The following is a 15603-nucleotide window of genomic DNA, read 5'->3' on the forward strand; positions in this document are numbered from 1 at the left end:
AGAGACAACGGTTTACCCGCTTTCAATATGGTATAGGATATTTTTGCCCGACTTTGTCTTCTTTTTACACATGATAAGTCTTGGTTGCTTCTTTGTTTCTCTGCTATTAGGCGGGGCGGTTACATTGCGTGATATGACCAAAAAACAGCTCCAGTGATGTATTTCCTTGCTCAGCGGGGCTTTTTGAGCAATGCAGAGCCGACTTATCGGCGTGCCCTACGATAACATTCTAAAGAACACTCATAAGTTGCAACTTGCGCGATTAAATACAAGCCCTGGAAAGTGAGTATAATATCTCCGTAATCTTATCGCCACGACCTTACCTCTGCGCCGTGTGTACTTGGTATCCTTCTATCTTTTTCTTTTTTTTTACCCAGCGCTTAGCAACAGGGCCTTCGATTGTACTTTATCGTTATCTTTCGAAAACACATGACGCACGCTGGCGGTATAAAACGGCGACTTGTCTGTCAGCAGATTACTGCATCTGCAAAGTAAGCTCCACGCAGCGGTGGTTTTTTGCTCACTCTCTGTCAGATCAGCACAAGCTCAGACCGCCTTTGGAAAACATCATGGCTGGCTGCGCAGCTCTCTCCGGCGCCGCTCTGGCATGTCTGTTCGTCGTTTGCGCATCGATCCCAGGAGGCTGGAGAGACCAGGATCCCCAGAGCAGCCCTAAGTACAAGAATCTGGCCCACTACGCAGTGGCACAGCGCGTCGAGGGGCTCGATAACTACGATACGGTGCTCGATCTGACTAAGGTGGAGACTCAGGTACGCAATACAATGATTCCTAGAAGTGAAGAAAGTATTTAAAAGGAAATATCTCTGAACGGCAACACTGCCGTTTGCCCACTAATCTATTCCTGATGTGCTGCTGGCATTATCGTTGCTTGCCCTCCAAAAGCATCTCCAGAAGTGTGCGAAGGCCCACCAATTATTCCATTTTTCTAACTGAGGCATACCGATAACGAAACGTTTATTGTTCAACATTATAAAATTGTTTCGCGTAACACAGTTTGTTGGCTAAGGTCCTCTAAATTAGAACAAAAATGTTGCTCCACGCGCGAAGGCGGGGTTCTCTTGTTAACGATATTTCAATCTGCCAAGTTCAGTTGCTTGAAAACTTTCTTGTTTCCTACAAACCTCACTCTCAGTAGATATTTCACAAAAGTATCCATTTTTAAGTCGTTGTAGTAGCCTAATTGCGGCGAAAGGCACTTATTTTATTTTTTATTAGAATGCAGCGCGCAATGCTGAAATGGAGTTTCTTTGCTTGGAAATCTCAGGATCGCATATAACTCCATGCCATAAAAATGGTTTGATCAAGAAGCAAGCTAGTATTGACCGTTTTGCGAAATCTGGTGTCGTATTCCTAATTGTAATTATTATTGAGTAACAGAAAACCGGCGGTTTATTTGAAGAAGAGATTTCCTACATAAATAAAATTTGCAATGCTATTTTACTTAAAAATGCATGGTTGCTTTATTTTTGCGACAGCGAAAAAAATATACGCAAAACAAAACTCCCTCTGGAGGGGTAAGAGCAAGCGCACCAATATAAAAAATTGGCCGCGTATCTGCTCCTTTCGCTGCAAATGTGGCCGAAAGGCAATGGTCGACTAGCGCCGCTGCCAAGTCAACGCCTCCCTTCTCATTCCAGCTCTCCTCTCATGCTGTTCCCTTCCCGTCTCGTTCCTCCTAAAGTAACATGCTAGAGGTTTGCTTAAATCTATTCAAGTATACCGCGTTCTACTGCGCTAGGCCGAGTGCCTCTATGCGCTGCCGTACGGTGGATCCACACGTGAATGCAGGCTCCCTACTAAAATGTTTATACAACCAAGCTGCCCTGGTCCACGGGCATTCCGAACGGAACGCGGAACCTATCTAGTGGGACCTTATGTTACGGTTGCTGTTTGATTCTTAAGATTCCTCCATGAGCCACAGTACCGCGAGAAACAGCAGGCGACGATTTTCTGCATTTGAGGTAGCATTTCATTTGATGCCACAATAACCAAGCATCCATGAATTTTTTAATGAAAGAACACTCCGAATATAACTTATGTATTGATATGCGGCCTCGAATTTGCGTGATGTTTACTTCTTGTCCAACAGTTTTGACAAGTATGAAGATTACCACGGAACATAGACGTTTACATTTGCCTCTTGGTATATAAGGTTAGTGCGCCGAATTAGTTTTAGTTTGGCCTTATGGCTGAACCAAGTCACAGACAGACAGACATACACACACACACCAAAATTTCTGCGTATGAGTAGCCCTAGAAAGACTATCGTCTTTAAAATGTTCCAATCGATGCAAGCCAGCGGCTAATCGTGGCAAAATTTATTGACTTGACCAAAGATTTATTGCATTTCGTTGGAGGAGCTAGACGAAAGAGCGAGAGCGGAAGTGATGGACGGAAAACAGAAGAGAGGCATATACTTTGCAGGGGTAGAAGAAGACCAATGTCCGAAAACATCTAAGGCAAATTCACTAGATACGCGGCCATTTTTTCGTGAAACCTTTGCATGCTCAATGAACACCTTGCATAAAAACGTTCCTGCAAACATAACATCAAGTATGTTTCGCTGAATACCATATAAAATGAACATTGGAAGGAATCTGCAAAAAGCCGAATCTTTTCGCTCAATAGTTCCACAGAACCATATTTCTTGTAATTGTCCACATAGAAGTTTCGACTTCAATTTCACGCTCAACTTTATTTTCGACATCATTTTCAACGTTGTGTAGGGGTGCAGCATGAAGTTGAAAATACTAAGACGGATTTCTGGTTGTTATTGTTTATACTGCGTTAGAGCCTGTCAAAAGACGTTCTTCGCACAGGGACTCTCAAGGTGCAAGGAAGGATAGCGTACCAGGTGGCAGAAGCCTCTTCCCCTCAACCCGGCCCCCGTCATTGTCCAAATATGGAAATCATCAGCACCTGCGCTTGAAAATATCACACAAATCACAGCTCAAAAATATAACTAGGGGGTTTGAAAGAACGACACTAAATACAGCTGAGCTATTTTCGTACAACGTACGACCTGTCTGCCACCGTATGTACAGTTAACATTTCCCCTTGTAACTTTTCATCTTGCCACTTGCTTCTGACGCATATCTTTGGAGTATAGGCTTTTCTGTATGGAGGGAAAAATGTTTTGCCTCTCAAAATTTCAGTGACGATGAATATTTCATCCCAAGTAAAAGTGCTCGAGGGTGCAATGGAAACACTACGGAGGGTGTACGACGATTCCTGTGCACACAAATAGATAATAACCTTCAAAAATCATTATGTAGGATCGAACAGATTTAGAGAAAATCCCAAAGGTGTAGTAAGTTTCTGTGAAGGAAAGTTTGACGTCCACCTCAATTCAGCCGTTCGGCTACAAAGTAAAACTTTACAGCTTTCTCAAAAACCCCTCAGTTGAAGAGAAATTCGTCCTGGTCCAAGATTCGAACCTGGCACCACCGCTAATCGGAGCAGTTGCTCAACCAACCGAAGTAGCCAGGAGGCTAGCAGTTTGTAGCGCGATATAGCATTTATCAACAACTCCAAGCGAAGGACAGGTGTTAATCGAACCGATTTTGAGGAAAATCTCCAAGGTGGAATGCGTTTCTGCGAATAAACATTTCACATCCACCTAAATGCAGCCGTACGGCTACAAAGGACAGCTGTGCAGCTTCTCAGAAACTTCGCAGTTGAAGGAAAATTCATCCTAGTCCAGGATTCGAACACGGGACGACCGGCGGTTGTCGGTTCGAATTCCGGACCAGGACAAATCTTTCAACGGCGAAGTTTCTGACAAAGCTTTAGAGCTTTCCTTTCTCGCCGCCCGGCTGTATAAGGTGGATGTCATAATTTCCTTCCCATTATGTAGGATGTTTGAAATGATTAAAAACACAGCAGTTACAACAAAGAGTGCTTCATGGCAGCTTAGCGTAAAGAGCCAGGGCGGACATCTGTTAAAGAAACTACTCACTCCACCGCTCTTGCTTCTAGAACCCCTATAATGTCATCCTAAAATCCACCACCACCATAATCATCTTCTTATTGTTACAAGCAAGATTACTAAGCATCTGTTTGTGTTAAAATAAAATAAAAATATCTGCATGCAACTGTTCTTAATGCCTGCAGAATAATTTCGTTTTTATTAACATTTGCGTCTTCCATAAAGAGGGCGACGAAAGTTTTGCTGTTCCTGTGATTTTGATAGTATTCATTTCGCTCATTGAATTTTTCCGCCAAGAATAGAGCCATAATTATACGGAGAAAATACTTTTCCTGGTAAGAACTTATAAAAAACTAATACATTTATCCTTACTCATAATGAGTAAGGGTATATGAAAAACTAAAACATTTGGACGGGTATACCATTTGTTTCGCCTTTCGTGCCCGACTTGTTGCGCAACCGGAAATAGTATGGCTGGGTATGTAACTGCCGATTTCAGCCGTAAATGGAGGGCGAGGGCGTTTTATGCGTATTTCTGTATCTGCTACAAAAAAAGAGATGCATTTGTAATCAAGCCATTGAGATTGAGACAAAGGTTCGCATGAACTACGGTAAACCGACATTCGCTTTTACTTCAATCAAAATATGGAACGAGCTACCTCATACGGTTAAAACACAAGTACGTCCATCAACGTTTAAACGTTCCCTCCGATCATTTTTGACGAACCATCACATAGACTTTTGACGTGCGATTCACATTTCGCCTAGTGTAGTGGTTTTTTTTTATCTTTTACACACCTAAGAATTGCATTTGTACAACTGCTATGTATGTATATGGATTGACTGCACTCAATATTGTACCATTTATAGGATGCTCTATTTTGTTTAAATATTCCTGTGTTAGTTGTTTGAATGCTGTGTACTTTATTTCTTCAATATGTTCCTTGTTTATTCCTAAAATATGCAATGTTAACAATTCACTGTTTACGCGTACTCTCGTTTTAAAAAAAATTAGGTATCATTCCTGCTAGCAGCTGCAATTAAGCTATTTCTGTGTATGCTATCAATAACAAAGGGTCCCACTACAGTTCATTACTCTGGGACCCCTTTCTGTATTGACTACACTCTGGTGATGTACCATTCTGTAACGACAATAAAGTTCTATTCTAATTCTAATTCTAATTCTAAAGTACGACTTGTTCTCACCTAACCTAACAAAGTTGACATATAAATGAATGGATAACGTCACAACCTGGAATAATATATTATTTATTGTTTCATGCTTGCACGGGAATTCTGCTAACTTTTCAGAAATATTTTCTTCGTATCACTTGTTCTAGGAGCACCAGTGTACGTACGTGGTGCTGTTCGTTTTAAGCGGTATGCGATGTCGATTTCAAACCGTACACACATGCATGCGGCCCAGTGAACGGATCACGCTTAGATGTTTCTAGATGGCATTGAAAAACACCTCAAATTTTGATGTAACCAAAGTCCTTTCGGGAGGGCGATCGTAAATTTAATATTCCCACGACATGCAGCGAACTCCCTAGGGCAAGAGCGAAGTTCACCCATGCCATATTCCATTTGATTTCAAAGCCGTAATAACAGCCTTCTGCGTATTTTTACACTCCAAATCAAATGAAATGTTTGGTTGGGATCTCAAGTTTAGTGTTGGAAGTATTTTGTGTGTTTATTTGAACAGGAGGCCTTACCAGTATATTTCAACTGCGCGCAAATAGTTGAACAGAGCACGCAATAGTTTGATAAAATACCGTATGAAAAGAGGGAATCCACTTTTGGAGTATTGTGATATTTCGATTGAAACAATGCAACCTGTAGTATGAATGCACACAGTGTTAGCGTGTATATAAATGTAAGCCCGCATACGACCCTCCGGCAGTGGTTCCTCATGTCTATGAGGTTGCTTAAGTGCACAACCAATATAATTCAGATTTCTCTTTCGGTGGAGGGGGGGGGGGTTCTACTACAGATTTAATCCTACAAGAGATCACCATTTGTGATAAACAGATTTCTTGTTCCCGTCCACATCAGAGTAAATGGTTTTCTTTCCGTATTTTGGTAACCTATCAAGAAAGTTGCTGATGACAGAAATTCAACAACGGTGAATCTTGTTTTAAACGTATTGAGCAGGTTAAGCAATTGCGACCGAGCTTGAAAGATCAGCCATATACCCTCTGACGAAATAATGTTTTATTTCTCCATTATTTTTTCACCACTCAGTAGTGATGAGCGTAATACAACTTTATATATGACTGACGGGCAAACAAAAATAAAAAATGAAATTAATGCATACACTTCTGCGTGAAATATAGCCAATATATTAAAGCTTTTTTGCGGTGTGTTAGTTCCCTAGCTTATCCCTATACACAATGAAACCGAAGGGGAATCGCGCAGTGTTATCGTTGCGCTGGTGCCACAATTACGGAAGTGAAGGAATTGTTACGGTCAAGTCAATTGCCATTGTCCACTACTGCAGTTACGACGAGACGATGTCTAACAGGGTTGTACAATTCCGAAGTTGTGCCTAATTAGTTGTACTTTTTTACTCAGCTGCTACTGCTTAATTATTAAACAAATTATTGGGGCAATTTCACATTTGTGGCGCGAACACTGTTGCAAACAGCGAGCTTAAGGTTCTAGCATGCTCATTCTTGGTTATGCTAAGTGTATGCGTGCTTATGGTTGGAGACAAGGTCATGGTTTCGGCGTGGTTAAGCTTCGTGACACGGGCAAGTTTTGCGTGGTGTCGTCGTTAGCCCCCCCCCCCCTCCCCTCCCTCCCCTTTGGACAATCCCCATCCCCTTCCCAGTCCCCCACCAAAAAAAGAGCAGAGAAGACTCGGTCATTATACTTGCACAATGTACGCGAACTCGCTACTCCGGATCTAATACAAGTCGCTGACTATTCGCTGTCACTTCATCGGCGCGATATTCGGCTTTTGAACGAAGTCGTAGTATGATTTGCGTATAGCGGAGTGACAGCTTTAGTACTGCGCTTCCTCTTCTTCAAGAGAAATCTTAAGAAGAACGCTAGTAGAAAGTTATTATTGCGATGTATTTACTGACTGCTTATGAATGTTACTACCCCTATGATAGTTGCGTATTGCCGTACACCAAAGATGGACACTAATGCTTTCATAACTACTCTAGATCGGGCACTTAGTAACTGCTACTTGTTTAAGACTACAGTCTAACACTCACTGATAGTAACAAAATTACGTGAGTTATTGTACATAATATCAACAGCAATTTTAACACTCTATTTGCCTCTCAAAATAATTTTACAAATCTGCGTGCTCATTTTTAAATGCTCACATTAAAATACTTAATTCCGAAATTTTGTCTAAACCATTTTAGTTTTGAGAGAGGCCCACTTACTCTAGCAGAGGACTTTGGGCTACTCTGTATAAAAGCAGGAAAAGCAGATGTATTTCTAAGGCGACCAAGTTGTACTCACACTCTCCGTGCATCTTGTTTATTTTGTCGCCCAATTTATTGGTTGTCTAAGTGTGATATGCACCTGTTGAATGTCGGGCTTTGCAAGCACCAGATCCACATTGTCAGGCGTATCTTTTGACTAGGTTATGCATAGCCAGTTAATAAATTGATTAGGTACCTTGTTGATGTTGTCACAGGTAACCGGTTACTGCTCTGTTAGCAAATCCACCAACATTTAGGGGCGAAGCACCTTTGGTGCTTGGGCTGCCAGCATTTCTTGTGATCGTCTCATGTGGTCACAGTACTAAAAACACCGGGACACTCGTTTTCGAGCGTCTTGAAATAGAACGTAACCCGTTTTAAAAGAACACAAATGGACAAGCGTTCTCAAATGCCTCGCGCTAGAATACTTTATCTACCTGGGCAAAAACACGTAATAAAAGAACACGCCGAGATACTTGCTTTCAAACACCCCGTGCTAGAACGGTTCGTACTTCAAAGGCACGTGACTTCTATAGGCAAGCTGTATACCTCTACCGCCACTGGTTTCTTCTCGGTGGGCAAAAACAAGGCACCAATGCCTAAGAGGGCGAGCGTTTAGCATCCAAACCTAATTATGGATGATAAGGCGCCTGGGATCAATAGGACCTCCCCCCACACTAAGTGTTCCCGTCAAAGGTGATGGTTTTAGATTAGCTTTGAAGGCTAGGCCGTATCTGGTGACGCTAGCCGAGAGGAAGCGACAAGCCTGCCGACACAACGAAAAAGATTTCATGTCCCTTGTCTTGAAATTCCGTCTCGACATTGGCATCAAACGCGAGGTTTCCTCATGTAAAGTATACTTCTTAGGGCGGTGCGGCGTGTTACACGAACACAACTTATCGCCAGTCTGTCTCTCATTTATTTGCTAAATATGTTTCAACTATGATCCCTGCCATAGTTCAACGCAAGGGTGGGCGCGGCCGCCTCAGGAAGCGCACGGTGGATTCCCCCACCTAGGCTTCACCGCCGCGCATTGGCCGCGCGCTGCGTGGCAAGGGACAGACTTACAATCTTTGAATACACTTACACACTGCATGCTTCGCTCCCTCCCCAATCACGCTTCGGCTTAGTGGATATGGTCCGGTATTTTTTAACAATGGCTCCACACCATTCTTCTTTCGCCCCTTGTCTACCTTCGCAGGACACCCGGCTGTTGCACCACAAATAATTTTCCAAACTTCGCGCTGAAAGCTCTCTTTAACTGGCAGTGCCGGAATATTTTTTACCTGCCAGGTTTCACACCTCTCCCAAGTGGACCGCGTCAGGACACCCTAGAATCGGCGATAATCAAATGTGCAAACTCGGCATCTGTAGCGACACTTTTCCCGGACTTTCCACTTGATGTGCGAACGCATGGTAACTGGCGAGGAGAACAAGTAAGAGATGACGCCACGAACGGTGGGCAGAGTACTTCAGAAGATAGAGGCTGCCGGCGCGCACGATGACTTTATCACCAGCTAGTTTTTCAGCGCAGGTTCTCCAACTCAAAAGCCGATTGAACTGCGGCGCGGTTGGGGGTGTGAACGACAATCGTTTGTAGCTACCACTTCTCATCCCACAAAACATTACTCCAGTGTATAGATCGCAAGCCTAGATTTGATGTCGAGAGCCCAATCATGCTTTTCATTATGTGTCCTTACGGCTACACCATATTGGCGTCTCTTTGGTATCGTTTACGCTGTTGGCGGGAATCTCTGCTATGAGAGTGCGACCCGAAGAAAGAAACAAAAACAACAAAGTGTTCTTTGTCTGCTACTGTGGGGAAAACGGTTAAAGTCCAATCAGATCATACATATATTGCTTTATTTATTGTTTACAACAGCGGCCATTTTATGAACGGATCAGAGCGAGAGGAATTCACGCGATGGAGTACACAGGGCTTCCACCCAAAAGTTTGGACGTTCCCATCTTGAACACCCTGATAGATGTGCATTTATATTGAAGCTTGTATGATAGCTCTAATCCAAATTGTGTATTTGTCACTGCGTGTGGAATCTGTTTTATGTTTGCTAATCAATGTCTAGATGTTGGATTCTTTTCTCGTAAGAGAAACTTTACCCGCGTTACCTTGCCCACGAGCGTCTTTTAGCGCCATGCGAGCTGTTTGGGCAACACCGCTTTGTCAACGCAATACTTATCACTAACTTATTTTATCATGCGCTGGTTGAATGTCTCAAAATACAAACAGGAAGTACTTCTCCCTTCAGCCGATGCTATACCGTGAAAATGTGTAAGGCTTAGCTGGAATTTGTCTAAGTTGTATTACTGTTTTTTAGGACTACTCCCAGCCGTCGGAAATTATTATTCACATTTCCGGCAGTGCATATTCCGTGCTATAAAATGTTTGTTTTCCTGTTACGGAGGAAAAAAAGTAAAGAAAATACATATTGGAAGTGCACGTCCTTAACAATGCCGGTTATATTCCTTAAAGTTCCTAGCTTCCTAAGTTAAAGACGTTCAAGCTTAACTTAAAACTTTAAATTTAGTAAGCACTTCCCCTGCTGCCCCCAATGTCCCGGTGTCCACCATGGCCCCGGCGTTCGTACGTTTGAAGGACGCGTTGAACAAAATCGCGTGTTTGTCTCCATTTCGCCGCAAGATAGTATCCCAATGTGATGAAAACTATCTGGGAGCCCTCCATTAAGCCAGGTGTAGCCTCAGCATGCAAAGCCGATAAGATATCAAAACTTTTTTCTGTCTTTTTGCTTAATGTGCGGATTAACATATTCCCTTGGGGGACCAAGAATAGAACCGTCAAAACCAATTTCTTGAGTGTGCATTTTATGACTATTCGTTACTCTATTTCGACGTATCGAAAAGCTATCTCAAGGATCACCCGGCGCCAGTTATCGGTGTTGTGCGTAAGATAAAGCTTCTATTTGCGCCTGTAGTTTTGATTACAATAATAAAATATATTCTGCATCAGTTTTATACGACTTCGGGAGTGTACATTCGAAGATATTTCTTTTAGATGGAACATTTAAAAAGAAAGTTTGCATGTTTACTTGGTTACATTTGCATTTCAATACAGGTTGTCGCTGGCTTGAACTACCGACTCACCTTCACCATCGCTGGCTCGTCTTGCAAGATCGGAGAGGTCGAATATACTGAAGAAAGTTGTCCTCCAACTACCACAGAAGTGAGTGTCTGCTAAATACGACAGTTAACGCCACTGAAGTTAACGTATAGATTGGCCACCATTGAATTACACATATCTGTTTCTATTTTGTACGGGCCTTACCGCAGCGGAGGGTTCACACATATTTGTCACAATGCTCACAGGAAAAAGAGGGCAACGTCCTAGCTCACACTATTGATTCAGGTATTGTAAAACTACAAGGACAAGGATAAACGTTTTGTACTTCACTTCATACGGCACCTTCTGATTACATCACTCCGCTCAAGAATCCTTCCGACTAGAACAAAACAGCATTCCAGTGGGGTGTTTTATTGTGAAAAGACGTAAAATATTTTTACACAAATGCGTTTTCTATATAGGGTCATGCCACGACAAACGCACTTTTAATGTTTCACTTTGTAATTTGTGACATAATGAAGACTATGAAATTACTCATTGGGCACAGGAAGATTTTTAGTCCCAACTGATTTATTGCATTGGGTTACAAAGGTTATTATATCGCAGCGATACCCAGGACGAACCCGACGCGCATCTTTTGGCGCTCCTTTGGCCCAGGAAGTCCGGATTCGTAAAACTTACATAGCTGCCGTGAGGTCATATTGACGTGCCGCTGACAGAGTCAGGTTATGTTGCCTACCGGGGACCTGCGTGTTACAACGGCAGAGAGTTTGATGCTTCTATCTCGAAATATTGGCAGAGGAAATTACCAATCGTGATTTGAATAATTACCTTTCCTTAAATGTTAAACTTGTTGCTATTACTCATTACGCTGGAACTCATAAACTTATAAAATATGTCCATTGCTCGTTTCTGCACGCATGTGTTCGTTTCTCCATTGCTCGTTTCTGCACCTGTGAGCTTCTAATATCATGCAGATGCAAGCGGTACCCTTGTCTTCATATACACTCTCCTTCGAACTAAAGTGGCCACCGGTCGCCACTGAAAATTTGATACTCTGGTTCTTCCCTGATTTCAGCGTGGACCTGCATTGTGCGTAGTCGGAAATGACGTACGAACAAAAAATATTAACCGTGTGGACTGGAAAGACGCAAAGTTAGCATCAATCTAATAAACTTTGCGTGCATGGCAAACATCTTTTCCCGCATAGCGTTTTCGTTAGTACCAACCATGGACACATAAAATATTCGGCAAGCAAGTTAAGCATTGACGTCAGTGCAAACGACACCCCCATCAGTACGTAACCCAAAACTACCATCAACTTTGACGGACTTCATCAATATAAGCATTTACTGATCCAGGCTACTGTAATACACAGAGAACTCTTGATATATTTAGAGCAGAGAACGCAAACCCGAAACTAGGTTTAATAAGGACATAAAACCCCGTAGCGTTTGCAGGCTCCTAACCACTACCCGCATTCCATGTCTATATGTTTGGTTATCAGCTCGATTAGGATATGATTTCTAGCTCAGCTCCGGGATAATCCCACCCCTTGGTGAGCCGTCCACAAATGTACAAGCTGGAATCACCAGAACGAAGTCAGGGCACTTACCCCCTCCAGAAAATCAGCCTATGGCCAAAGAAATACTTCAACTGTTTTGGTAAACCAATGTAGGCCATAGGTATCCAGAAATGTTGTGCATAAGCACTGCAAATTAATTTTTAACTGATATATAGAAAACCACCAGTTAAACAAACGTTAAGACTGGTTCAAAGTTATGCGTTCAGCGCCCTGAAAATCAATATTTTCCTACGGTGTGCTTAACGGAGCCAGTCCCCCTTCACAGTATATCTCAGTATACTTGTTTGCAGTTTCTATATTCTTTTTATCGGGACGTCCAAACCCAACTACCGAAAGATTCTTAACAGATTTAAGGAAGTTGAAGCACTAGGAGTACGAACGCTAATCAATGTCGTTTCTCTATGTTTCAGGCAAAGGCGACGTGCACAGCCGTGGTTTACGAGAGGCCCTGGGAGAACGTCCGCACGCTCACTTCATTCGACTGCGTGTAATACATTTGCAGCTATTTCGGACAAATGCAGTCGGGCATATCCCAGAACGTGTTGCCAGCGCAAAATGAGGATTCACGCTTAGGTCAAATTAAGCCTTCAAATGTGGAATATTAAGATTGTTTTAAAAAAATATGGCCAATAAATCGCTATTAAAGAAAGCAAACATTTGTTGTTTTACGTGTTATTAGATATAAGAGTGGACAGTATGGTGACAATGCTTTTATGCTTTGCCAGGGTTAAGGTATAACTGAGTGAACAAGAGTAGGGGGTCAGCAGTGGCGCTCGGACGCAAAACTCAGACAATAAAAAAGTGTCGGTCGACATATTTCTTTTTGGAGAATCAAATGTTTTTGGCACCAAAGAATTATGCAGAGAACTGCATTATATTGCTAAAGTACAACCATTTTTAATTATATACTAGTAGATAGTGATTGCGAAAGCGCAAAGGGCCAGTCGTTTTGCAGAACTTTGGGTAGTCATTATGCATATTGGAAACCTGAGTAGTTACTCCTGTAAGCGAGACACCTACCCTACAAAACGCCGCCCAACGCCAGGAAAAGTGTACTTGAGAGGGCTTCAGTGATAATTGCTAACCCTCGCAAGCTACGCAGGACGAACGTGTAGTCCGATGATGCACGTGTGATTTATCTGCGTCTGTTGTCGCACCCGTAAACTGGACCCTTGCGGTAACATTTAGCTAGGCACCTAAATTTTTCATTTTTCCAAGGTGAAGTTGTAAAGTTTGTTTGCAGAAAGGTTCAATGAAGGGCAGCGTTTAGTTTACGTCGTTTTATGAAGAAGCACGAATGTTTTGTGTGAAATCAGCTGTGAAGGTCACACAAGATTCAAAACAATTATTTGCCTATTTTTTTGTAATACGTGCAAAAAACCTATTTCTCGAATCAATAATAGATGTGGTGGCCGCTTTCGTTATTGTTTTTAAACGCCACGCAGTGAACAGAAAGCATATATTTCAATGAAAACGGCCTCGTTACGGTGCCGACACAATCAAACTACAATAGACCCGTAAACTTATCTGTTCTTTTCTTGTGCACTCTGCAGTAGTTCTGAATACTTAATTAATTGTGATAAAAGTCATTCCTTTACAATTAACGCCCAACAAAAACCGTATTCAGCAACTAAATTATCGAACTGACAATCTACAAACGGAAGATTTAAAAGGTGATATGCCCACAAAACACTGCTCGATCGCTTTTGCGATTCTCAAATAAATAGCGGGCCTAAACAGGGCTATTAATGTCCCTCTTTTTTATAGTACTGCCCGTTATGTAAGCTTGGTTTTCACCAATTCAATGATAGTGCCTGAACGCGTGTTTCTGTCCCCTGCATTTCCCGCAAAATGGTTGCTGCGCAGTAACTGTTTACACCTCTGAGTAAGACATCCGCAATATTGACGCTGATTAAGTTTTCTTGAATCCTGGAATAAGACAGGGTTATGTACTCTGTGATCAGAAAATTGCCCGCACACCAGCTGGTGTCATCGTAAATGCCCGAGTAAAACAATACTTCTGGCAACCCTGCCCTTGTAACTGCCTCACCTGTCTCATCCGCATACCTTTAAAGTTTTCATTTTGGTCTTGGTGCGCACATTTCTGGTGTCCGTATTTCAGTTTTCCCGCGTTCCGACTGCTGCACCATCTTTTGGGACTGTTGAGATTTAGCGCTTGATATATCATTCTTCGTGGCTCTGGCGCTTGTCATGGTAGTTTGCCGATAAAAAATTGTATTCGACGCGTTTTGTTTCTATATCGTTAGAGATAATATAGACTCACACCAATTTTGAATAAAAGAAAGCAGGATAGCACCACTTGCTTACTGAATTGTTTGTTAGTATAGGCCCAGTGTTATTTTTTGCTTGCAAATCTTGAAAACAAAACTATAATTCTACCATTGTTGCACTAAATTGCTCGGCCTTCACAAACCTATTCAAGCAGTATGTTAAATATGTGGTCGGGTTGATGAGTTAAAAAGAAGGCAAAGAGAGACATACAAAAAGATCGGCAAACATTGCGTAATTCAATAAGCGCAAGAGTGAGTACTATATTTCAAAGACCTTGTAATGTGACCGGCATCTATATACGGCCAGAGTCCGTCAATGCAAAAGCATTGACGGACTCTGATACGGCTTTCAAGGACCCTGTTATGTGCCCAGCGCCTATATACGGCTGCCCGTCCGTAAAAGTACTTATAGAGAACAAGTCCAACATTCCATTGCACTATCCGGGATGTTGACAAGCGTACCCCACGAGGGAGCCCATTGAATACCTATGCTGGCACCCATCTCTTTACTATCCCACACCCCAAGATCCCGAGAGTTTATAGTGGTTGCCGCAAGGAGGAGCTGCGTTTTTTTTTTGCTTGCCGTCTTCTCGATCCACTACAACGGCTCTTCTTACCAAAAGCGGCTTTACGGCTAGAAATAACGCAAGAACGATGAGGCGCAACAGCATTGCCGGGAGCAACTGAGAATAAAGAGAGACAAGCCAGCAGTGCCGATGATTTCGAAAAACGTACACCTTTACAATGCTGCTTCTGGAACGCTGCGTTCGTGTCTGCACGTTTATTTCCATACGAACTACAAAGAAGCAATTGCAAGTATTTTGTTAAAATACAAAATTTTCTTTGAAATATTATGGTTCCTACACAACAACAACATTTGAAGATTGTTTTTAAGGTAAATACAGACATAAAAAATTATGGTATACATTTGGAAGATTTCTTGCCCAAATTTTAGCCTGGAGTCAATGAGTTATCTTTCAACCTTCCTTGCTGCGTTTACGCGATAATATTTAGTAACCCGGCGCGGTGGCTCAACGGCTAAGGCGTTGCGCTGCTGAGCACGAAGTCGCGGGTGGGATTCCCGGCCGCGGCGGCCGCCTTTCTGATGGAGGCGACCAGCAAAAACACCCGTGTGTTCGAGATTTCGGCGCACGTTAAAGATTCCCAGGTGGTGAAAAATTCTCCGAAGCACTCACTATGGCGCGCCTCATCGCCCGCGTTGCGCCGGCGTGTTAGAC

At 42.6% G+C, this 15603-nt stretch overlaps 1 protein-coding gene across 1 annotated transcript; it reads left to right on the forward strand.

The window, feature by feature from the left end:
• Positions 1 to 467: 467 nt before the first annotated feature.
• On the forward strand, positions 468 to 12728 carry LOC144150124 (cystatin-2-like). The gene is made up of 3 exons (XM_077681951.1): positions 468 to 770; positions 10484 to 10591; positions 12485 to 12728. The coding sequence occupies exons 1-3, from the start codon at positions 570 to 572 to the stop codon at positions 12563 to 12565; spliced, it is 390 nt and encodes a 129-aa protein (XP_077538077.1). The 5' UTR covers positions 468 to 569; the 3' UTR covers positions 12566 to 12728.
• Positions 12729 to 15603: the final 2875 nt, after the last annotated feature.

This window comes from Haemaphysalis longicornis, unplaced genomic scaffold (genome assembly GCF_048455015.1).
Source record: "Haemaphysalis longicornis isolate Haplotype H1 unplaced genomic scaffold, Haemaphysalis longicornis Haplotype H1 scaffold_8, whole genome shotgun sequence".
Lineage (NCBI taxonomy): Eukaryota > Metazoa > Arthropoda > Arachnida > Ixodida > Ixodidae > Haemaphysalis > Haemaphysalis longicornis.